This window comes from Narcine bancroftii, chromosome 7, assembly GCF_036971445.1.
Source record: "Narcine bancroftii isolate sNarBan1 chromosome 7, sNarBan1.hap1, whole genome shotgun sequence".
NCBI lineage: Eukaryota > Metazoa > Chordata > Chondrichthyes > Torpediniformes > Narcinidae > Narcine > Narcine bancroftii.
This window is the reverse complement of record NC_091475.1, coordinates 197291121-197315815: the sequence shown is the minus strand read 5'-3', so window position 1 is coordinate 197315815 and position 24695 is coordinate 197291121. Positions and strand designations below refer to the sequence as shown.

At 42.7% G+C, this 24695-nt stretch overlaps 1 protein-coding gene across 4 annotated transcripts in view; it reads left to right on the top strand.

Moving 5' to 3' along the window:
* Positions 1 to 24695, top strand: part of oca2 (oculocutaneous albinism II) — a 484102-nt gene that overhangs the window by 220692 nt on the left and 238715 nt on the right. For all 4 annotated transcript variants that reach the window (XR_011342330.1, XM_069891904.1, XM_069891903.1 and 1 more), the window contains one exon: positions 8356 to 8480. Coding sequence is in view for 3 of the 4 variants with exons in the window: in XM_069891904.1 (XP_069748005.1) it covers positions 8356 to 8480 (125 nt within the window). In the remaining variant the exon portion in view is untranslated. The remainder of the gene's footprint in view (positions 1 to 8355; positions 8481 to 24695) is intronic.

Here is a 24695-nt window from a genome sequence, read left to right as displayed (position 1 = left end):
CTTGGCTGAATAGTCACCAACAACAATCTTGCACTCATTGTCACCAAAACTAAGGAGCTGATTGTTGACTTCAGGAAGGAAAAGCCAGAGGTAGACAATCCAGTGATCACTGGGGGGTCAGACATGGAGAGGGTGAGCACATTTAAGTTCCTGTGAGTCACTATCTCAGAGGATCTTTCCTGGACCCAACAAACTAATGCACTGTGAAGAAACCACATCAGCACCTCGACTTCCTCAGGAGTTTATGGAGGTTTGGTATGACGTCAGAAACTGTGGCAAATTTCTACAGATGTGTGGGATAAAGTGTGCTGACCGGCTGCATCACAGTCTAGAATGGGGACATCAATACCTTTAAGCATAAAGACCTCCAAAAGGAAGTGGACACAGCTCAAGACATCACAGGCAAAATCCTCCCCACTATTAAGAACATTTACAGGGAACACTACCGTCCAGCAGCAATCATCAAGGATCCACACCACCCAGCACGTGCTGTGTTCTCACTGCTACCATCAGGAAAGAGGTCTAGGTGCCACAAGACTCGCACCACCAGGTTCAGGAACAGCTCCCTCCATCATCAGACTCCTCAATGACAAACTCAATCTGTTTACAGTTCTTTATTATTTACATGTATATGCTGTGTACAGTTTTATTTCCTCTACCCATAAGTGGTTATCCTTCCTGGCCTGCAGGAAAAAGAATCTCAGGGTTGTATGTGATGTTATATATGTACTCTGGCAATATATTTGAAATCTGAATTCCTTATAAATGTTCAAAATTCTAATGCACTTATGTCAGTGTTCCTTCACTGACCTCCCAGTCCCCTCGTTTTTGTTGTATTTTGATAAATCCTTCCTCTGATAACAGACAAAAATTGTTGGAAATATTCATTAGATCAAGCTGGATCTATGCAGATTAATTTCAATTCGATGGCTTTGATCAGAACTGGCATTGCCAGGAAGAATCTTGAACCCTGTTCAAACTTCCTTACTATTAAAACTCAGGCACCAAATCCCCTGTCTAGGTCTCTCAAGTGACTTTGGACCTTGAGAGACCTAGGTCCGTCCTACTCGGGCGGCACGGTGGGCGTAGTGTTTAGCATAATGCCTTTACAATGCCAGCGATTGGGACTTGGACTGGGTTTTAGTCCTGTGCTGTCTGTCTGTAAGGAGTTTTTACGTCCTCCCTGTGTCTGCGGGCGTTTTCTCCAGGGGCTATGGTTTCCTGCCACCCTTCAAAAATGTACCAGGGTATAAGTTAATGGGGTGTAATTTGGGCAGCTCGGGCTCATAGGGTCGAGTTGGGCTGTCATGTGCTGTCTGTTGAATTTAATTTAAAAAAATTAGATCTGGATAATAATGTGGCAAATTGAATCATCAGGTTTGCAGATAACACAAAGATTGGAGGTTTTCTGGACAGCGAGAAAGGGTTTGCAAAGCTTACAGAGGGCTCTGGACCAGGTGGAAAATGGCAGATGAAATTTAATGCAGACAAGCGTGAGGTGTTGGATTTTGGAAGGACAAACCAAGAAAGGACATACACGGTGTATGGTAGGGCACTGAACCTTGTGATAGAACAGAGGGATCTAGGTATACAGATAGTTGTTCCCTGAAAGTAGCATCAAAGGTGGATAGGATTGTAAAGAGATTGGCCTTCATAAATCAAAGTATTGCGTATAGGAGTTGGGATGTTATGGTAAAGTTCAAGATATTGATGAGGCCAAATTTGGAGTATTGTGTATAATTTCGGTCACCTAACTACAGGAAAGATATCAATAAGATTGATTTATAAGGATGTTGCCCTGACTTCAGGAACTGGGCAAAAGGGAAAGGTTAAACAGGTTAGGATTTTATTTTTTGGAGTGTTGAAGAATGAGGGGAGATTTGATAAAGGTATTTAAATTATGAGGGGGATAGACAGAGTAAGTGTAGGTAGGATTTTTCAACTGAGGGTAGGTGAGATACAAACCAGGGGACATGGGTTCAGAGTAAAAAGAGAAAAATTAAGGAGGACCATGAGTGTGAAATGATCTCCCAGCTGAAGTGGTAGATGTGGACTCAATTTTCACATTTAAGAAACATTTGGACAGGTATATGGATGGGAAGGATTAGGACTTGGAGCAGGTCAGTGGGACTAGGCAGATTAGAAGGGCCGAAGGACCTGTTTCTGTGCTATAATGAACTATGGGTCTATAATCTTGGCAGAATTATAATTTATAAATAATGCCTTTGTGAATGATATTAAATAGTTGTGAGAACCCACGGAAAATATAATATGAAAGCCAGGCAATTAAAAGCTCTGATGACCATGTTCAAGACTTAGTTGGAGACGGGTTACAACTACAGCTCTGGGTCATAAGAAGTCCATTTATTCTCCAGTACTGTTCTATCAATAAGCAATGCATAACTTTTAATCTAACTTAGAAATTTTGAGTAAATGATTTTGCACTAATGTTGCTCATTAGTAAAATAGAATTCTATATTAATGACACTGGAGCTTGCATTAAATTAAAATACAAGCTCTTAAAATATCAGGTCTAGAATTAAAATACATGGTGGTGAGGAATGATAAATTAACAAAACCTTAAATAAGTTGGATGGAAAAAAATGATATAATTCAATAACATTTTTAAAGGCTTGTTTGTAACACGAAGGGCAGAGCACAACCAAGAGCAAAAATGGGATGGATTTTTTCCAAGTGACAAGAGGAACAGTAACAATATTTTCCAGATGAATTGAAGTTGTGATTAAAACTTTGAACCTGGTTAATGGATCTGAACCCTAACATCTCAATGGGGGATTTATATAAGCAAACAGATCATTGCCTCCATCCCAGAGGAAATAGATCCTCAAGCCATGTGCAGTGCACAATGGTGCTGGAGTGAGGGTGAAACGATCTCACCGCCTGTGTCCAGTCCCACTGATGTAGGAGGCTGCTTTGGGATGTACTATATACATGTATACATTGTGTACAGTTTTTTTTAAAACACAACCATTAAGTGGTAATTCTACCTCACCTACAAGAAAAAGAATTTCAGGGTTGTATGTGATGACATGTATGCACTCGGACAATAAATCTGAAATCTGGGAGCACTAGATGCAATAAATGACCCCTCAGCGAAATGATCTCCTACCTTTGTTCTGCCCACAGCAAGTGCAAAGACCTTCCAGTGGCCAACTATTTTAATTCCACACATCACTGACACACTGTCTGTCCGTGGCCTCATGTACTGCCAAACTGAGGCTACCCGCAAGTTGGAGGAACCATAGTTTATATTCTATTTTGGCAATCTCCAAACAGACAAGATTTAACATCGGCTTATCAAATTTCTATTGACCCCCCCTCCCCCAGTCTCACTCTTTTCCTCATCACTCTGTCACCTTCCCTTCAGCTCCTGACCTCATTCTCTTCCTTCTATCAGACAGCTAACCTTCTCAGCCCTCTCTCTTCTACCTCTATAATTTTCCAGCTCCTTTCTCTTCTTCCCTCTCATTTGTATCCACCTCTTACTTGTTAGCCTGTGCTCCGTCTCCTTCCCCGTCCTCCTTTCCCCTACTTCTCCCTCAGTTCCCCCTACCTTTTTAATCAGGAATCTACCTGTTTGTCTTCATTCCTGAAGAAGGGCTTAGGTCAAAAATATTGGTCGCCTTTTACTTCCCATGGATACTGCGTGACTTGCTGAATTTCCACAGCACCCAACTTTCTTGATTAGCTGTGGGCCCTGTGGGCAACTCTGCCCCTTATAGCTTCTTGATGCATCCTAATAACTTACCACAGTACCAAGTTCAATTGTCCAAGTCAATCCCTGCTTAAAATTATGAAGGGTTCCGATGGTATAAATATGGAGGAATTGTTTCCACTAGGTCATACAGTTAAAAGGCAAAAGAAACTGACTCAAGATAAATGGCAGACTAACCAAGATGGCCATAAGTTTAATTATTTTTAATGACAACTCACAGTAACATAGAAATACTGCAGGAACGCCTCTTGTCCCATCAAATCTGCACCAAACACAATGGCAAATGGAATTGAATCTCACCTCTTCCTTGCACGTTTTGAATGCCTCATAAATGTTTCTATTGTACTTGCTACTACTACCTTCCCTGGCAGCTCATTCCAGAAACCTACCATTCTATGTGTCAAAATAAAACTTGCCTTAAACTTTTACCCTTCAATATTTGGCATTTCCACCCAAGAACAATGATCAGATTATCCTCTCATAATTTTATATACTTCTCTCAGATCACCCCTCTGACTATTATCCAAGTTTTCCCAACCTCTGAATGGATACCAATCCAGGCAACAATGAAGGCAGGCATGCAGTACATCATCTTCACTGTCTGCTTGTATTCCCACTAGAATTATCCCCCCGCCCCCACCCTCAACCACCCCAACGACCCCTCTGTACATCAATGATTGTAAGGGTCCTGCCATTTATAGAATACTTTCTTATGCATTTGTTTCCTTACATGAGAAAAGATAGACTGCGGTGGAGAGGAGGCTCACCATGTTAATATCTGAATTAATATCGGAGTTCTATAGATTTTTGCATAGCAATGTGACGAGGTAAAGTGAGTCCATGATCAGAAGAGCTGTGATCTTATTGAATAGTGTGGAGGATCAGGGTCGATCCTTGATCCAAGTTTTGGGGTGAGGTCCCGATCAGCAGTCTACTCTGCAGAGGAATGAAGGATTTAGACTTTTTTTTAGCCAATTCCCTTTACTTGATACAAAGTCTTGTGGGAGGACTATTCCCTCCATAGAGGATCGAGGAGCTCCCCGAATGCTATCTGACATTAACCAATCTCAAAACAATCACCTCCTAGGCATCAAGCATTATCCCATCAACATTAAACCATGCAATGTCCATCAACATGATGCACCATTTTGTGGACCAATCACGCAGATGTGTCCCCCTCCCCTCAGGTACTTTTACCGTTTTGAGTCCCCTAATGCCCGAAAAATCCCATGACTCTAGAGAGAAACAGGACTGTTGGAAGTTATCAGCCAGAATGTTAGCAACACACACTCCAGAGCTTCTCGTTGTCCTTGGTCATGGCAAATGGAATTTCAGCTTGGCTTGTTGTTGCCAGGCAATGTACATCCTAGGCTCCCTCACTGTCCTTAGTTATTTGCAACTGTCTTAACAAGTTGTATTTGTATATTAATTTTGGTTAATTAATTAATGTATTAATGTATTTGATGTATTAATCAACACCAATCTAAAGTTGAAAGACTCTTACTTCTACAATAGCAGAGTAGGCTCGATTGACCAGACGGTCTACTCCTGCTCTTTATTTCTTGTGTTCTTATTTGACCTGCTAAAATCCAGGTGCTGATTAATTGCTCAGCAAAAGGAGGTATAAGGTGCTGCTTCTGTCTGATAGCCTACAGGTCACCCTTGGGCAAGGTGTGGTACCTGTTTAGCCTTCCAATCAGGATCACGTGAATCTATGGATTGCAGAGGGTGAATGGGTTTTACAAACAGGTTCTACAAATTGGAATTAATGTTTGTAAAACTAAAAACGCTGGGCAGATGAATCTACTGATCAATGGCCAGGGTTACCTATCCAGAATGAAGAAGGCAATAAGAAACCACTTCAGTATTTTTCCCTTGTATAATCTAGAACTCAACATCGACTATGGTCTCAGCTGAAAGATGGAGCTTTCACTGAAGGAGATCAGGGGAGGCCACAACTATAATTCAAAGGGTCAGAGATCATGATGGATTGAGAGACATGATTGCCCACGCCAAATGGCAAGGTACCTGAATGAAAATGCAAAACCTCACACTTGTCTGGCTTAAACACTGTCTGCCATTTCTCTGTCCATTTTCAAATGAGGTACATCCTTGTTATATCCTTTGACAACTTTCCCCAGAATCCACAACTCCACTGACAGTTCCCAGTCATTGGTACACATGGGGCCTTTAGAAGAACATGTCTCTTGGTCTCTGGAAGACATCACAAAGGTAGGTTTTGTCAGTCACCTCAACTTTGTTCATTGCAAATCATCAAGATTCTTCCACCATTCTAAAAACAACAACTTCTTGTTGCCAACTTGTAATGTCCTTGCACAGCATTGAAAGAGGGAATCATTTATTTACACAATGAAACACTTAATCCTCCTCAAAGTTTGCTGCAGGCCAAATGTTCAGTTAGTCCCGTTATCATCTTGTCACAAAGCAAAACCACCGCAGGGTCACAGTCTACCCAAGCATGTCACCATTCAAAATACAATGAAATTCTTCAAAATCATTTGCGATACAAGATTCTGTTTCTTTATTTACAGATGCTGCCAGTCCTCCTGAGTATTTCCAGCAACAGTAATATTTTGCTTTTGTAGAAATCTGACTTTTCTATCACTGGTACATATGTATCCGAATTAGATCTTTGAATTTTTAAGGAGGTTCAATGTATCTGGACAAGGTTATTTCACTTTAACTTGAAACTTATATACAAACATTAAATTGGTATGAATTCAGGAGTACTTTGATTTGTGATTAATTGGGGCCTGTTTATCAGAAATTTACTTCATTTCACTTCCAAATCTTGTCTTCCTATTATAAATATTACAGAGGGAAGAAACAATTATATGATTGTAATATATGTAACTGGATATAGACAGTCAAAAGCAAAATATTCCTCTCCTGTTCTCATGAATAAATTGACATATTACTGATGTCCCTGCACAGTACAGAGCTTTGCAAGCACTTAGCAGCTTGCTGCATGTCCTGTTATTTGGATATTTCTCCACATCAAGAAATGCTTTGGGTTCTCTTGACCAATGTGGACGTTGTCTAGAAATTTGTCGTAGCCTTAAACACGTACGTGGTAATGTCAGTGCATCGTACACTGCCTGTCAAATTTATTCCTTTTACGTCAACAAATTTCATGACACACGCTCATGAAAATAAATTGGACTCTGATTCAATAGGACTGAATTTTGAGGACAGAACACCACTACAAAATGTGTTCCTTCTTATCAGCTGGGAGGTTGCGGAATGTCATTCTATTCTTTGTAAAACAAGCTCTTACACTTAATGGCGGCTGTAAATTTCTGTGCCAAGTTTAGTGGAAAATTAATTTGCAAATGTAAGAAATTTCATGAAACTCAAGGGAAGATTCAGAGTGAACTGCTATTTCAGCATTGAAAGTCATTTATAGTAAGGCCAGTTCCTTCTGATATCTGTAATTTGTTCATTAGTGACCACATAAAAATGCTGTTGTAATGGTGGTGAAATCCAGATTAATAAATAAGACAATTAATTAGAGCTTGTTGAAGAATACTCTTCAATCATGAATGTTCTTTAATCATAAGGAGTTTTCATGCTGGGCGTCCGCTTCGAGACCGGCTGCAGAGAGGGATAAAAATTTTAAAGTTACCTGTTTATGGAGCAGCTCTAAAATGCTGCTCCAGTGCTGCTTTTATGCAAGCGGTGCCTCGGTGCATCATCCTGAGCCGCTGTAGGTGGGGTGACTGTTGCTGTGGCGCCGCTCATCATAAATATGTGGCAGGGCAATGTCCGTCTTCCCTACCCATAATCCCCCATTTCTGTGTTTCCCAGAAAGGTTCCAGCTGCATGGGGGATTATGGGTAGTAAGACAGCCATCTCTCTGCCATGTATTAAGCCCCTGGCACTGACGAGTGGCCCCGAAGGCCTAAACGGCTCAGTGAATGCTGGAGGGGCTGGCAGGGCTGTCACAGCCCACACCAGTTGCCCCGTACCCCTGCCCTGACGGCCCCTGCCCTGAGGGTATTGTGGAGGGAGAGGGGTGAGTGAGAACGGTCACGGGCTGATGACGTCACCACGATGTCATCAGCCCGCCCCAGCCAGCCACTTGTAGAGGCGTTACATTCATGCAGGGTGGCAGAGTGCAGCGCTCTGCCGCTGACCCTCCCCCAAGCGGGATTGCAGTCGGTGCCTTGGAGCCACCAGGATGCATTCATGGAGGTAAGTCTTCTGACATAAGGGCAGAGAATCTCTGCCTTTACATTCGGACTATATTTTGACTTCACCCTCTGGGAGTGAGGTCATATTGTTAGTTTGAGATGTATGAGATTGTCTGGACATCATTTTAAAATTCAATCAGAAAATAAACTTTTATTTTCTATCCAGAGGATAATAAGAAAATGATTAATTTATTGTGCAAAAGAAATATTCGGTCTGACAATGGTTTCTCTGTATGTTTTGAATAAAGTAAAAGTTCCAAAATGTTCAGTGAATTATTTTACTAAATGAGGTAAAAAACTAATTTAAATGGGAAAAGAAAACAACAACTTAATTGAAAAGCAGGAACCAGTTAGTTTTCTGCAGTGTGCAAATGCATTAAACATCTTTGTATTTTTTTTTCACAGGCTTATCAGCTGTCCAGAGGAAGAATATGGCCCATGATCATTATTCTGTGTCTCATTGCTGCCGTTCTTTCAGCTTTCTTGGATAATGTCACCACCATGCTTATCTTCACACCAGTAACCATAAGGTACAACTTGCTCTGCACCATGGTGAACAGAATTTGCTGTTGTCCACAGAATATTTTCCTGAGAAAGAGGGGGATTAAATAAAAATCAAGAGTGAAACGCGAAAGTCTGCAGATGCTGTGATTATGGTAAAAATGCAGCTGGTCTTTTCAGCGTCCATAAGAGACAAAGATACATTACCGACGTTTTGGGTCAGAACCCTTCTTCAAGGAATAAGCAGAAAATCGCAGAAAGTCAGATAATGCTGGCTGGCAGAGGTATCCAGACCAACAAAAGATCTTAATTGGATATGATAATGGATGAGGTAAGAATTTATCAAGTTTGTGTAAAAGGAGATGTAAGGGCGAGACAGAGATAGGGGAAGGAAACGGGAGGAAATTGGGTGGGGGGGGTGGGGTTTAATGAAAGCCAGAGAGGTCGATATTAATGCCATTTGGTTGAAGGGTGCCCAGTTGTAAGATGAAGTGTCCTCCTTCTTCAAACAACGTGGCTTTCCCTCTACCACCATCAACTCAGCACTCATCTGCATATCCTCCTTTACTCATACATCTGCCCTGGTCCCCTCCACCCCCACATGTAGCAAGGACAGGATTCCTCTTGTCCTCGCCTACTGCCCCACCAGCCTCGGTATCCAACTCACCCTCCTCCACCATTTCCACCACCTACTATGTGATCCCAACACTAGACACATATTCTCCTCCACCTTCTGCAGAGACTGCTCCTTCCATGACTCCTTTGTCGATTCCTCCCTTCCCACCAATCGTCCCCTTGGGACATACCCTTGTGACCACAGGAGATTCTCCACTTGCATCCACACCTCCTCACTCACCACCATTTGGGGCCCCAAGCAGTCCTTCCAAGTGTAGCAAATTTCACTTGTGAATCTGCAGGGATCAGCTACTGCATCTGGTGCTCCTGTTGTGGTCTCCTTTACATCGGAGAATCTGGGAGATCACTTTGTTGAGCCCCTCAACTCTGTTCGCTGCAGTAGTGTGGATTTCCCAGTGGCCACCTACTTCAGTTCTCCATCCCATTTTCTTGGTGACATGTCTGTTCATGGACTCATGCACTGCCAGACTGAGACCACCCGCAAAATGGAGGAAAAACACCATCTTCCAAATGGGTACCCACCAACTGGATAGAATTAATATGGACCTCTGGGTTTTCTTAATTACCCCCCCACCCCTTCCCCAGCTTCTCCTTCCATTTCCTTTCGCACAAGCATGATAAATTCTTACCTCCTCCTTTATCTTATCCAATCAGTATCTTTTGATGGTCTAGTTTCCTCCCCCAGCCAGCATTTTCTGAATTCTTAGATTTTCAGAGATTTCCTGCTTCTGGTTTATTCTGCTCATTCCTTAAAGAAAGGCTCAGGTCCGAAATTTCAGCAATATATCTTTGTCTCCTATGGACGTGCAAAAGATCGACTGAGTTCCTTCAGTGTATTTTGACATTTAAAAAAAATCAAGAGCCAATTATAGAATGTGTTAGAATAAGATAAATAGAATAAGATAACCCAAGGATTAATGAAAAAGAAGCCATCAAGACAGCAGAATTAGCGTAGATGGCAGTACAGAGTGCGTAGCAATTAGCACAATGCTATCACAGCACCGGTGACCCGGGCTCGAATCTGTCGCTCTCTGTAAGGAGTTTGTGCACATTCCCCGTGTCTGTGTGAGCCTCCTCTAGGTGCTCTGGCTTCCTCCCACCCTCCAAAAAAGTATGGGGTTTGTAGGTTAATTAGTGTATTTGGACAGCATGGGCTGGAAAGGCATCTGACAGTGCTGTATGTAATAAAAGGTGACACAGTTCTGCTGGGGCATTGTTTCAGTCTCCTGGATTCAATCCTAATCTCAGTGCTGTTTGTGTGGAATTTGCAGGATCTCCCACTGATTATGAAGGTATCTCTTGGTTGCTCCAATTTCATCCAGCATCCCAAAAACATTCTGTATAGGGTAGGTGGCTGCAAGAGAATCGAGGGTAGGGGTGGGTATGGTGGGTGAAATTGATTGATATAGGAGAGAAGCCATAGGAAAATGTAGGGAGTTTGGGAATACGATGAGATTGGGTTTTCATTTGATTGGTCAAACATCTCATGCAAGGATGGTTCAAAGAGGTGAATGGTCTTCCCCTGTTCTCTAAGGTTCCTGTGGGTGAAAAAAGGTTGAGAACCACTCGTCTCAAGAATGTGGGTGGTAGAGGTATCAAATCCCGATTGAAGATGGTTAGCCTTGAGAATGAGATCGTGGAAGTTGAACGCAGACTAAAAATTCACCATCGACACCACGGTCAATGGCAGAATCACAGATGATGATGAGGAAGCGTACAGGAGGGAGGTAGATTAGCCAGTGGAGGGGTGTCATATCAACAAGCTTGCACGTAATGTTAGCAAAACCAAGGAGCTGATTGTGAACTTCAGGAAGGGGAAAGCAGGAGAACATGAACCAGTCTTCATTGCTTGGTCAGCAGTGGAAAGGGTGTTAACATCCCTGAGGATCTAGCCTGGGGTCTCCTTGTTGATGCAATCTCGAAGAAGGCTTGCCAGCAGCTATATTTTGTGAGGTGTTTGAGGAGATTTTGTATGCCAATAAAGGCTCTCAAAAATTTTAAATTTCCATATGTGCACTGTGGAGAGGATTCTGACTGGTTGCAGCACTGTCTGGTATGGAGGTGCCAATGCACAGGACAGGAAATATCTGCAGAGGGCTATTAACTCGGCCAGTGACATCATGGGCATCAGTCTTCACTCCATCGAGGATTATCTACAAAAGGTGGTGTCTTCAGAAAGCAGCCTCTTTTCTCAAGGATCCTCAGCATCCAGGGCATGCTGGGAGCCTTTTCATGCTGCTCCCATTGGAAAAGGAGGTACAGGAGCCTGAAGATGAGCACCCAGTGGCACAGGCAGTGGCGTAGCTGGGGGGAGGGGAACAGTGCAGGTCTGCAACTGTTCCCCTGGGCACATGCTTTGGCGGTGGTGCCTTTTTGAACTGTGTGTTTGCAGGAGTCCTGTGGTGCACTTGTGCTGGTGCCCCAATGGTGCGTCATGGGAGGGGGGGTGGGGCTGGGCAGTGAGTGCACCGTTCAGGCTGCAGGCATCTGGAAAGGAATAGCTCCAAAGATATTTATTTCTCCTTGGCTTGCAAAATTATAAGAAGTTAGTTATAAAAAGTGGAAGTGCATTAAAAATAATTTAATGCTGGTGGACAGAACATCAAATTATAGGCTACCTGCTAATTTTGTGTCATTTACAAGCTAAAAATCTTCAGCATGAAGTAACAAATTAAGTTAAGATTTTATTCTATACCTCGAACGACGTTATTTTAGGTAACTAATCTTTTGTGCACACATTCATTTCCTTTGAGGTCTGGATGCAAAACGTGTGCGCAGGCATGCACACTCAGGGAACAGTGGTTGTGGTGCTTTTTTTATGTGTTTGCTCCCCCTAACGTTAGAACCTGGCTATGCCCCTGGCACAAGGTCAGCTTCTTCTCCATTATCATCAGATTTCTGGATAGACAATGAACCACTTTCTCTTATTTTCATTGACTAATTATTTATTTTGAAATGTACTGTACCGTATTTTTACACATACGACATGCATATTATATGTATATTTTACAAACCAGGCAACCCCCATGTATTATATGCATGTGTGCGCTATACAAGAATATTTTACCTGTTGAAGGAACATGCCCAATTAATAACAGGTGTGGGAAAGTCAAACCAGCAATTCATGGGAATGCAATAACGGCATTGAAAGAACGAGCACAATTTATAGCGGGCGTGGGAAATTTTGATTTTGGGAAAATCTCTTTGTACTAAATGCCATGGTATTCCTATAAATAGGACATTCTGGCTAAGACACTGCACCTTATCAATGTCAATTGCCTCGACCTGTCCCTTGAAGGAGGAGATTAACATATCAAGTGTCTCTCTGATCCTCTGATTTGAGACATTAACTCTGAAGCCCGTCTTTGGTCTGTTTAACTGATTCCTTTCCAAAGCTTGTTAATGTGTTGGAGCAGGATCTTCTTCTTTGGCTTGGCTTCGCGGACGAAGATTTATGGAGGGGTTAAATGTCCACGTCAGCTGCAGGCTCGTTTGTGGCTGACAAGTCCGATGCGGGACAGGCAGACACGGTTGCAGCGGCTGCAGGGGAAAATTGGTGGGTTGGGGTTGGGTGTTGGGTTTTTCCTCCTTTGCCTTTTGTCAGTGAGGTGGGCTCTGCGGTCTTCTTCAAAGGAGGTTGCTGCCCGCCAAACTGTGAGGCGCCAAGATGCACGGTTTGAGGTGATATCAGCCTACTGGCAGTGGTCAATGTGGCAGGCACCAAGAGATTTCTTTAGGCAGTCCTTGTACCTTTTCTTTGGTGCACCTCTGTCACGGTGGCCAGTGGAGAGCTCGCCATATAACACGATCTTGGGAAGGCGATGGTCCTCCATTCTGGAGACGTGACCCACCCAGCGCAGATGGATCTTCAGCAGCGTGGACTCGATGCTGTTGACCTCTGCCATCTCGAGTACTTCGACGTTAGGGATGAAAGCGCTCCAATGAATGTTGAGGATTGAGCGGAGACAACGCTGGTGGAAGCGTTCTAGGAGCCGTAGGTGATGCCGGTAGAGGACCCATGATTCGGAGCCGAACTACCCACACTGCAGCAGGATATCATTTATATAATGGGTGATTGACACCTTTAGGGGAAGTTAATTGGGCATTAATTACAGGAGATTATCAGTGGCGGATTCTGGTATGTGCTTTTCATGCTCCATTTAAATGCAAATTGATTTTTTTGTGCTATATGTGTGTCTGCGTTATATGAAAATATTTAAACACAATTTATGATTTTCTGCATGTCATAGGTATGTGCATGTTATATGAGTGAAAATATGGTAATTTATACCAATATTTGCACCGTAATCCTGTCACAAAACTTTGAATTTGGTGACATGCTGACAATAAATTCTGATTCTGTAAATCATCAGATCATAGGAGATGTCTGTAAATTTAAATAGCATAGAGAGTGAAAGGTTCAAGGCAGAAAGAAAGAGGAGAGAGAAGATGATGCATCTGCGACTCTCAGAAGAGAGGCTGAACGAGAATAAATAAAAGGGATTATAGAGGGTCCTTAGACAATGATAGACAATTTACTTGAAATGGGAGGTAAGATGGGCAAGGAGAGACAATAACAAATCATAACTGGGTGAGAAACTGTATACTTCCACTGTGTTGGGGTCAGGTAGTCTGTTAGAGCCTATTAGCCTTTCGGAGAGGCTGCTTTTAGGGACATTTATCAAGTTCTCGAGTAACCTCCACTCTTGCCGCTTTCAATAACCAAGGATATATCCCATCAGGCATGGTCGCGATAATGCTCTTCAAAGGACCCAGCACCATGCCCTTCTTGATATGAAAATGTCCCTGACATACTCACATCCTCCACTCTCCGCCCTTCGTGGTGAATAGTGATTGCAAGGTGACAACCTCACCCACTTTCTCCAATTCCAAGCACAGTTTCGTCCTTTTCTCTTGAGTGGTCCTATCCTTTCCCTAGTTTTTAATATAAGTTTAAAGTGCCTCGGTATTCTCTTTAATCCCACTCACTAAGGGTATTTCATGGTGAGCTCTTTAGAAGTTAGAACATCACTGTACAGTACAGTACAGGCCCTTTCATCTACAATGTTTGCCGACCTATATAAACCTACTCCACAACAATCCAATCCCTCCTTACCTCACACCCATAACCCATTATTTTCATTACATCTCTGTGCCTATATTGAAATCCTTTGAATGTCCCTATTGGACCGGCACCCACCATTCTTTGGGTAAAAATAAAACTTACCACTGATGTCACCTCTAAACTTTCATTCACTCCCTTAAAAAGATGTCACTGGTATTTTCTGCTGTCACCCTGGGAAAAGATGTTAGTTTTCCACCCTGAAATCTTTATATTAATTAAGGATCCTGTCTGGTTTTAACTCACTAAGCATTACATAGCTCTCCTTTTACTTGTTGACTCTCTTGTCACTAAAGGTTCTCTTACCTTGCCATCCCTTTCTTTCCTCCTTACTAGAGCATATCAATCCTGCATTCTAATTAGCTGGACCTAAAACAACTCTTGCGTGTGAGTCTTGGACTTGTCTGCTCCCAGTCAAATCTTTCTAGCTTCTGTCTAGTCATGTTACAATTGGCCCTCCTCCAATTTAGCATTTTGCAAGAAAATCCTATTCACAGGTTTCTTCCAAGAAGCTGCATTATTAGTGTAGCGGTTAACGCAACACTGTTACAGCACCAGCGACCCGGGTTCAAATCCGGTACCATCTGTAAGGAGTTAATCACTAAATTCTGTACACACTATTATTGAAGTTTATAAAAAACTGCAAGGTGCTGGAGAAGCTCAACAGGTCACACAGTGTCTTTTATGCAGCAAATGTAAAGATACAGAACTGACGTTTCGGCCTTGAGCCCTTCATCAACGTATGAGAAAATGCTGGCAAGCGTCCAAACAAAAGAGGGGTGGGGGGGGGCGGGTGGCAAAGGCAGAAGATGAAAGGTGGAGAAAAGAGGGAGGGGACACAGGAATTTATCTGTAAGGAGTTTGTATTTTTTTTTCCCTGCCTGCGTGGGTTTGTCTGGGCATTCCAGTTTTCTCCCAAGGGAAATGTTCCTTCAAAATGTACAGGGGTTGAAGGCTCATGAACTGGGCTCGTGAGCCAGAAAGGCGCGTTAACATGCTGTCCGACTAAATTTAAACGATTCTCAATCTATTAGTGTGGTAATTAACACAACTGAAGATGATGATTGGCCACTGAGGATTAAAGAAGAATTCCCCCCCATTGCTTTACTAGAATTGATGTACAACTGGTAAAGTGCAGTTTCATCGCTTAATCAGATTTAATGTTTTTTTTCCCCAAGTGAAAGGAATCTCATCAATGCTCCACTCAGCTTTAATAGAATCTGAATATTCACAAAAATAATTACATTGAGAATATTATTTCCATTTAAAAGAAGGATGTAAGTCCATTCACTAAAACAATAAACTGAAGATTCAGTTAGTCTCTATAAAGAGCATCGGGCCAAAACATTGACCATTCTTTTTCTCCTACTGACTTTGACGAGTTCCACCAGATATGGTACTCAGTCAATTTGTTGTTTAATTGTGCATAGAATTAGATAGAAACTCTTTAGGTGAACAGTATTTACGTACAATGTTTGACCTCGCAACCATTGATGGTTAGGCAACTCTGAACCAATTTCTTCATCATACTTAGAGAAAGTTGATTGCGTCTTATAAATTATTGGGGCGGCGTGGTTAGTGTTGTGGTTAGCACAAGGTTGTTACAGAGCCGGTGTCCGGGGTTTGAATCTAGTGCAGTATGTAAGGAGTTTGTACATTCTCCCTGGGCCTCTGTGGGTTTCCTCCAAGTGCTCTAGTTTCCTCTCAAAACCAAGCAGGGTTGTAAATTAATTGGGATATTTGGGCAGCCCAGGCTCATGGGCCGGAAAGGCATATTACCCTGCTGTATGTCTAAATTTAAATTTAAACTATATCAAGTATTTATCAAGTCCCTACATCAGATGGTTACCTACCTCTTCCTGTAAAAATATTCAAAGACATTTTTCTTACTGCCTTTTGAGAAAGATAGTTCCAAAGACTCGTGATCCTTTGGGGAACTTGTTTCATCTCTGTCTTAAATTGGCTACATCTAGTTCTAGATTCCCTCACAAGGGGAAGCTTACTTTTTATATCTATCCTGTCAAGATCCCTAAGGATTTTGCACAATTCAATCAGATTGTCTCTCACTTTTCTAAATGTTGGCCTTTCCAACCTTCCTCCCATTCAAGTAATAATTGGTATATTTTAACTGCTTAGGACGCAGAACAGCACAACACAGTTACAGGCCTGAACATAATGCCAAATTAAACTGAATCTCTGCTTCTTGCACATGATACATAGCCCTCTCTTCCGTGCATATTCTTATGTCTATCGAGAACCCTCTTAAACACTACTGTCACACCTGTTTCTACCATAGCCTTTGGCAGGTTCGGATATTTGGCTGAGGAACCAATGGTGCGAATAGCACCACAGTCTGGTATGGGAACACCAATACCCCTGAGCATAAAGCCCTCCAAAAGATGGTGGACACATCCCAGGTCATCACAGGTAAAACCCTCCGCATTATTGAGTACATCTACAGGGAACGCTGTCGTCAGAGAGCAGCAGCAATCATCAAAGACCCACACACACCCAGCACAGGCTCTGTTCTTGCTGCTGCCATCAGGGCAGAGAAATAGGAACCACAGAAGTCACCACCAGGTTCAGGAACAGCTGCTACAACCCCTCCACCATCAGACTCCTCAGCGACAAACGCAATTGGAGACTCATTTAAGGACTCTTCCTTGTGCACTTTATTGATTTTCTTTGTTTTCTCTGTATTGCACAATCTGTTTATTTTCCTTTGATTTTTACATGTTTATGCTGTGTACATTTTTTGTACTACCAATTAGTGGTAATTCTGCTGCACCCGCAGGAGAAAAGGATCTCAGGGTTGTATGTGATGTCATATATGCACTCTGAGAAAAAATCTGAAGCTACCATCCGCAAGATCAAGACTGAATGCCTCCAAGTCAGAATCCTGTCTGAAAGCAGTCCATTTCTGGCACTTACCACTCTCAGATTAAAAATGATTGCTTGCATCTCAGTTCTCCTTTAAACTTTTCTATTGCTGCCACTCCCCAACTTAAATGCACATCCTCTAGTATTTAACATATCGAGCCTTAATTTAAAACGAAGATATGCAGGAACTTCTTATCGAGGTTGGTAAATCTCTGAAATTCTCTGCTGTGCAGGATTTTGGAAGTTAAATCATTGAAGATATTTAAAGAGAAGGAAACCACAACTTTGAATAATCAGGGAAGGAGCACAGAAGCAAGGTGTGGCCTGGGGCGGATTGATTAAGACAATTTTGAATGGCAGAGCTGACTTAACAGATCAAATGGCCTTCTTCTAGTGACAAACATAAGAGCATAAAGTTCTATTGTCAGTGCTAATTTCCATGTCACATTTAATTTGATAATTAGTTTTGCTATATTGTATTTCTTGCTTTTTTAATCAGAGTGATTACATTTACAATTTCTAATTTTTAAAAAATATTTTATTTATAGTTTTCCAAACTCAATCAGTTGCAATAGTTCACAATACGGCAATCACGTTCATCAAGTATATAAGCATTTCTTCTGCTGAGTCTGGTTTTATCCTCTCTCCACAACAGAAATCAACAGAAAACATTAACCATTTAAATAAAGAAAATTTAATATGTACATAAAAAGCCAAAGATGCATTTTTAACATAAAAAAACAGAACATCAATAACCGAAGACAAATAAGTTAAAAAGTGAAAGGAAAGAATTAAAAAAACACATTAATCACAGGGTCTGATGGAGCTCAACACCCATCTTGCAGGTTATTTACATTAATCTTGACTTAGCCTGATTGAAATGGACCCCCCCCGACCTCCACCCAGGAAAGGAAGGACAAAGCGGGGGGTGTGGGGGGACAGCAAAGCACAGGGGACTGCACTATATCCTTGCGCATATATAACATCAAATTTTAAGAAAAATTTCGTATTTTTTTCCTTAGATTATAAATAATTTTCTCCAAGGGAACAAACTTCTGCATTTCCACATTTCAATGCGCAATGCCCAGATGGGAGTCAGATTTCCAGGTAACTGCTATACACTTCCTGGGTGCCGCCAAGGCGATCAACTCAAATTAGATTTGAAATTTGGACAGCTTCATCGTAAGCCTTATGTCCATGATGTTTCCCAACAGGAACATTTCTGGAACCTGTGGAAATGATTTACCTATGATTTTTTTTTTTCCAGGACTTGTCCCAGTTCCACTCAAAAGGCCCTCACTCTAGAGCAGTGGTTCCCAACCTTTTTCTTTCCACTCACCTACCACTTTAAGTATTCCCTATGCCATAGGTGCTCTGTGATTAGTAAGGGATTGCTTAAGGTGGTAGGTGGGTGGAAAGAAAAAGGTTGAAAACCACTGTTTTAATTATACCTAATTGACTCGTTATGTGCATGGTTTCACAACTCCAAAGGAAATGGGCCAATGACAATTTATCGAGCAAAATATTTTAGTAACAATTGGGTCTAGAGCAGAGCTTCTCAACCTTCCCTTCCCACTCACATTCCACCTTAAGCAATCTTTTACTAATCACAGAGCACCAATAGCATTGGGATTACTTAAAGTGGGATGTGAGTGGAAAGAAAAAGGTTGGGAACCACTGCCCTAGAGCATGACCAGGTTGAATGTACAAAGGTTCATGTCTCTATGCTGTACCTGAAACACTAATCTAAAATTTTTTGTTTAACTTTATTCAATTTCTGCAGCATAAAGGGTGTAGCTGGTGAAGGAAATTATGCTGGTCTAGTCTATATTTGGAGTTAATTTTTGTGGTCATGCTATCACAATACAGTTCTGAACAGCACCGTTTGTCAATTGTGACATCTAGGTCCGACTCTTTGCCTCAGCCTTGACCTGTGAAGCCTCTGTTTTGGACCTTCGGCCTTGAACAGGGAATACGTTGCCAAAATAAATGTTTTTGTGTTCTCTCTACGAATCAGAGTCTCTATGTCACTGCACTTCAGTAGGGCCACGGTTGGACCCAATTGTCCCTCAAGAAAGATCTTAACTGAAAGTAGCAAAAGAGTGTCTTATTTGACAAATCATATTTAATTCTTAACTGCTCGAATGACAGGAGCTGCCCCGCTCATAACAGTCCTTGATACACCTGATCCATTTTCTGTCACCAGGTGTCTAGGATCTTGTTATCAACAGTCAATGGTATTAAATTATTCTGAGTCAGGGGGTTTTTTGGAAACAAGCCCACCTTCTGGCTAATACATTGATTAATTTTATTCCACACATATAGTTTATGTATTAGTAAGGGGTTGTCCTTCTTGCCAGATAATAATTTGGCATTCGATTTATAAATAAATTTTCCTGCTACCTTCTCACCTACCCAATTTGTGCCCTGGATAGTGCACCTCTCCCCTCAAAGAGTGAAGTAATCCACCTCGACTGGGCTGGCCAATAATATTTTTTGAAATCTGGTCATCTTAATCCACCCAGACTATAGTCCCATGTTAGTTTCTGCATGGAGACCCTGGCTACCGTTTTGTTCCAAAGAAATCTACTTACCTGTGTGTTGAGGTTTTGAAAGAATCTCCAGAGCAATGCCATAGGCAAATTCTGGAAGAGGTATTGGAGTCTCAGCAACACATTCATTTTTACACAATTGATCCTGCCCATCAATGTGATAGGCAGGGTCATCCACCTATTTAAATTCTTCTCAATTTTTTTGAGCAAGGGGACATAATTAAGATTGTACAAATTTGATAAGCTGTTGTCCACCCTGACCCCCCCCCCCTCCCCACGTACTTTATCCCCATTTGCGGCCACCTCAGTTGACTTTCCTTTTTTAGAATTCACTGTAGTCCTTGTGAATGGGATAATTTCACTTTTTTCCCCCAGTTAATCTTGTACCCAGAGACTTTCCCACAATCTTCCAGCATAGAATGAAGCTTGGTCAAACAGTTAGCCAGGCCTGTCAGATATATCAACACATCATCAACCAATAGATTGATTCTGTGCTCTTCCTGGCCCATTCTGCAACCCTTGATGTCTGGTTATTTTGCTCATCTTTCAGGCATTTTTTAATAATTTCTTTCTTCTCAATCTGGGAGCTCTCTGGGTTCACTGCTCACTCCTCAGTTCCCAGCATGTGACCTCCCACAATTTCTAATTTATTCAGTGGAACGTGTTGCTTCCTGCAGGTCAAACTTCAGTTATTCTATTGGAAGGATGATGGTTGCATTGAATATGAAGGTAGTGAGGCATAAAATTAATCAAGGGATTAGCAGCAGCTATCCTGATAAAGCTTGCTTGCTATTAAGAGGCATTAAGGAAAGCCTGAATATTTGCTGTGCTCAATAGTGAGGAGAACAGATAAAAGGCTCGGTGGAAGAGATCAAGAATTCCGGATGATATGTTGCCTCCCAGGTTCCAGGGTCCAGACGTCTCAGGTCCAGTTCATGGCATTCTCAAGAGAGAGAGGTTGAGCTGCCAGATGTTGTGGTCCATGTACGTGGGTGGAGTTTAGAGAGAGGTTGGGCTGCCAGATGTCGTGGTCCATCTACATGGGTGGAGTTCAGAGAGAGGTTGGGCTGCCAGATGTCGTGGTCCATGTATGTGGGTGGAGTTCAGAGAGAGGTTGGGCTGCCAGATATCGTGGTCCATGTATGTGGGTGTTCAGAGAGAGGTTGAGTTGCCAGATGTCATGGTCTATGTATGTGGGTGGAGTTCAGAGAGAGGTTGGGCTGCCAGATGTCGTGGTCCATGTACGTGGGTGGAGTTCAGAGAGAGGTTGGGCTGCCAGATGTCGTGGTCCATGTACGTGGGTGGAGTTCAGAGAGAGGTTGGGCTGCCAGATGTCGTGGTCCATGTACGTGGGTGTTCAGAGAGAGGTTGAGTTGCCAGATGTCATGGTCCATGTATGTGGGTGGAGTTCAGAGAGAGGTTGGGCTGCCAGATGTCGTGGTCCATGTACGTGGGTGGAGTTCAGAGAGAGGTTGGGCTGCCAGATGTCGTGGTCCATGTACGTGGGTGGAGTTCAGAGAGAGGTTGGGCTGCCAGATATCGTGGGCCATGTACGTGGGTGGAGTTCAGGAAGTTAGGGGCCAAGTTGGAGGACAGGACCTCCAGTGTTGCGATCTCAGGATTGCTACCCATGCCATGTGCAAGTGAGGTTAGAAATAAGAGGACAATTCTGCTTATTGGTCATTGTCCTTCGGTTTGTAGAAGACACATTGTTGTGCAGTTCATCTGTGGACACTTCCATTCCCAGTCTGGAAGTGCAAAGTTTAATACAATGGGGGCATTCTATTTTTGTGATAACTGTGGCTGCAGCTTTGTCACTGTCTTCCATCAGTTTTTGGCAGCACCTGTCTTCAGAACTGGTGTAGGCTTCATAGCACAGGGCTCACCAGGGAGATCTGTCAAAAGTTGCAACTTCTATTTCTCTTGGCTGGGTGCCACAGTAGCATAGCACTTGCATTGACAACCTTGAGGTCTCCTTCCTGTCTTTAGCTCACTATAGAGCAGTTGGCAAGGCATACAGTGGTTGTTAATTCTGATGACGTGTCCCACCCACCGCATCTGGGCTCTGATGATCAGAGACTCAATGCTGGAGGACTTCACATGACCCAAGACCTCCAGGTTGGAGACACAGTCTTGCCAATAGATGCCAAGGATGGAACGAATGGCGTGCATGTGGAATCTTTCTAATTGTTTGATGTGACGTTAGGTCTCACATCCATATAGGAGAGAAGGGATGACCACAGTCTGTAGACTTTCAGCTTTGTGGAGATGCATACGTTGTGTTGATTGAGCCTCCCCAGAGCCTGGGTGGCCTTGGTGAATCTGAAGTAAATTTCTTTGTCCAAAAACCCATCACTCGAGATGATGGTCCCAAGTATTTGAAGCGATTTAAATTTATCAGCTGGGTGTCAACAACAGACAGTGATTTTTAGTTCTATGGTGTTGGTGTTTGGCATGGACTGATGGAGTCCTTCAGTCTTGTTCAGGTTGATGGTCAGGTCAAAGAACGTAGCAGCATTTGAGAACTGGTTCAGTATTAACTGTTGTCAGGCATCTCCACTGTGATCCAGATGTTGTCTAGGATGTCTTGAAATTCCTGTAATGCATAGATCTCGGTAGGAATGCCATGCTGCCCTGTTACTTTATTTGAATTCATCTGCAAGACTACTTTGTCTTTGAGCACCTAGAGCACACAGTCATCAGCTAAAAGTGTTCCTTGAATGATTGTGTAGAGGCATTTTGTCCATTTCAAGCGATAAAGGTCAAAGAGAGACCCATCCAGTTGGTACCTGACATACATTCTCTCCTCCAGACCTTGGACAGCACTTGGCAACATGAAGAACAGATTGAACAAGACTGGGACCCTAGTTTACCCCATTAGAAATGGCAAATGCATCTGATATGTCACCACTGCAAAGGACCTGTTCTTTTATTCCATTGTGGAGCAGCTGACTCATTTTGATGAATTTCTTTAGGCATCTGTAATGTTTCAGGATGTTCCAGAGAGCTTTCCTGGTTATAGTGTGAAATACCTTTCACAGGGCAAAGAAGACAGAGTAAAGAGGCTTGTTCAGCTCGATGCACTTTTCCTGAACTTGACTCACGGCAAACATTATGTCCACTGTACTCTGTTCTTGACTGAAAGCCACACTGTGCCTCCGGGAGATTCCATTCCAAGACAGTGACAAGTCCGTTCAGGAGGATGTGGGTAAAAATCTTGCCGGTAATGGACAGCAATGAGATAACCCAGTCGTTTCCACAGTTTGATTGGTTTCCCTTATTTTAGTGGAGAGCCATAATGAGGGCATTGCGGAAGTTGTCAGGCATCTCCACTGTGATCTAGATGTCGTCTAGGATGTCTTGGAATTCCTGTAATGCATAGATCTCGGTAGGAATGCCATCCTGCCCTGTTGCTTTATTTGAATTCATCTGCAAGATTGCTTTATTGATCTCATTGGTAAAGGGTGACAAGTCTAGGTCATCAAGGACTGGCTGCTGGGGGGATGTGTGCATGACATCAGAATCAACTGTGAGTTGATTGAGTAGGTTGGAAAAGTGTTCATCCCAGCAATTTTTCAGTCCTTCCTGGTCTTTGATCAGGCTTGACCCATCTGATGACAGCAAGGGGGAGCATCTGATTTAGAAGGACCATAAACTGACTTTATGGCACTGAAAAACTCTCCGGTGGCATGCATGTCTGCATAGCATTCCACCTGCTCAGCTTTTCTGTGCCACCACTTGTCCATCATTTCTTGTAGTTCCACCTGCACTTTGGATTGCAGGTTTAAACTTGACTTTCTTTGAGACAGGTGACAAGTAATTTTGCCAGTCTTGTTCTTGGCCCTAAGGAAATGGTCTCATGATTTTCATCAAACCAATCTTGATGCACTCGGGTTTTCATTCAGAGAATTGTTGTTGCAGTCTGTGTGTCAACATCTTTGAACTGCTTCCACTTTTCAGAACAGGTTCCCACAAGTGGTGAATTGCTTGAGAGTTTTTCATTAAAGTACATTTTGAAAACACTGGACTTGACTTGGATCTTGCAGTCTGCTGATGTTGAGTGACCCTCTGACAGTCTTTGATTGTTTATGAAGCAAAGGGGCTATGTGCAGGTTGAGGACCAACTGAACCAGCCTGTGATCTGTCCAACACTCAGAACCTTGCATGACCCGGGTGATGGTGATGTCTTGAAGGTCATGCTGGTGTTCCACGACATGGCCAAATAGGTGCCAGTGTTTGGATCTAGATTGCATTCAAGTTGTTTTGTACTTGTATGTACTTGGCATACTTACTCAGAAGCAGCAGACCATTACTGTTTGGTTTTCCAACTCCATGTCTCCCAAGGTCTCCGTCCCAGTTGTCACTATCCATCCCCACACTAGCACTGAAGTCGCCCAAGATGACGAGTTTGTCACTGGCAGGGGCTGTTGAAATAGTCTGGTCCAGGTCCTCGCAGAAAATTTCCTTGTCTTTGTCTGAACTTGCGAGAGTTGGTGCACCAGATACTGACAATGGTGATATGCGGAACTTCATGGTAAGTTCATTGATTCCAGTGGGTAGGGACGTTCTTCAGCAGGGCAGTTTTGATTTTAAATCCTACTCCGTGGATCCTGTTGTTAGTCTGTAGATTTCCTTTTCAAATGAACGTATATCCACTTGCTGCTTCCTGTAATTAACCCTCGACTGCAAGCCTGGTCTCACTGAGTGCAGTGATGTCAATGCGATAACAGCGAAGTTCAGTCACTATGATTGCTGTTCGTTTTTCAGACCTTGCCACCTTGTCTCTATTCAGCAAGATGCAGACATACCAGGCTCCAAAAATGAGTTTTTAAAAATTAATTTTTCTTGTATGTCGACCGTTAAAGAGATGATCTGCTAGCCACGGTTAGCTAGCCAGATGCTGTTGTGGGGCAGGCAATGTCTGGGATTCCTTTTCTAACCCCCTCCCTTATGTGAGGGTGACTGTCAGTCACCCTGGATGCTGCTGGACATCTCTACTGCCCTGGGTATAGAGATGAATGACCACTGGTCCAAAGGCAGCCTACATGCAGGTT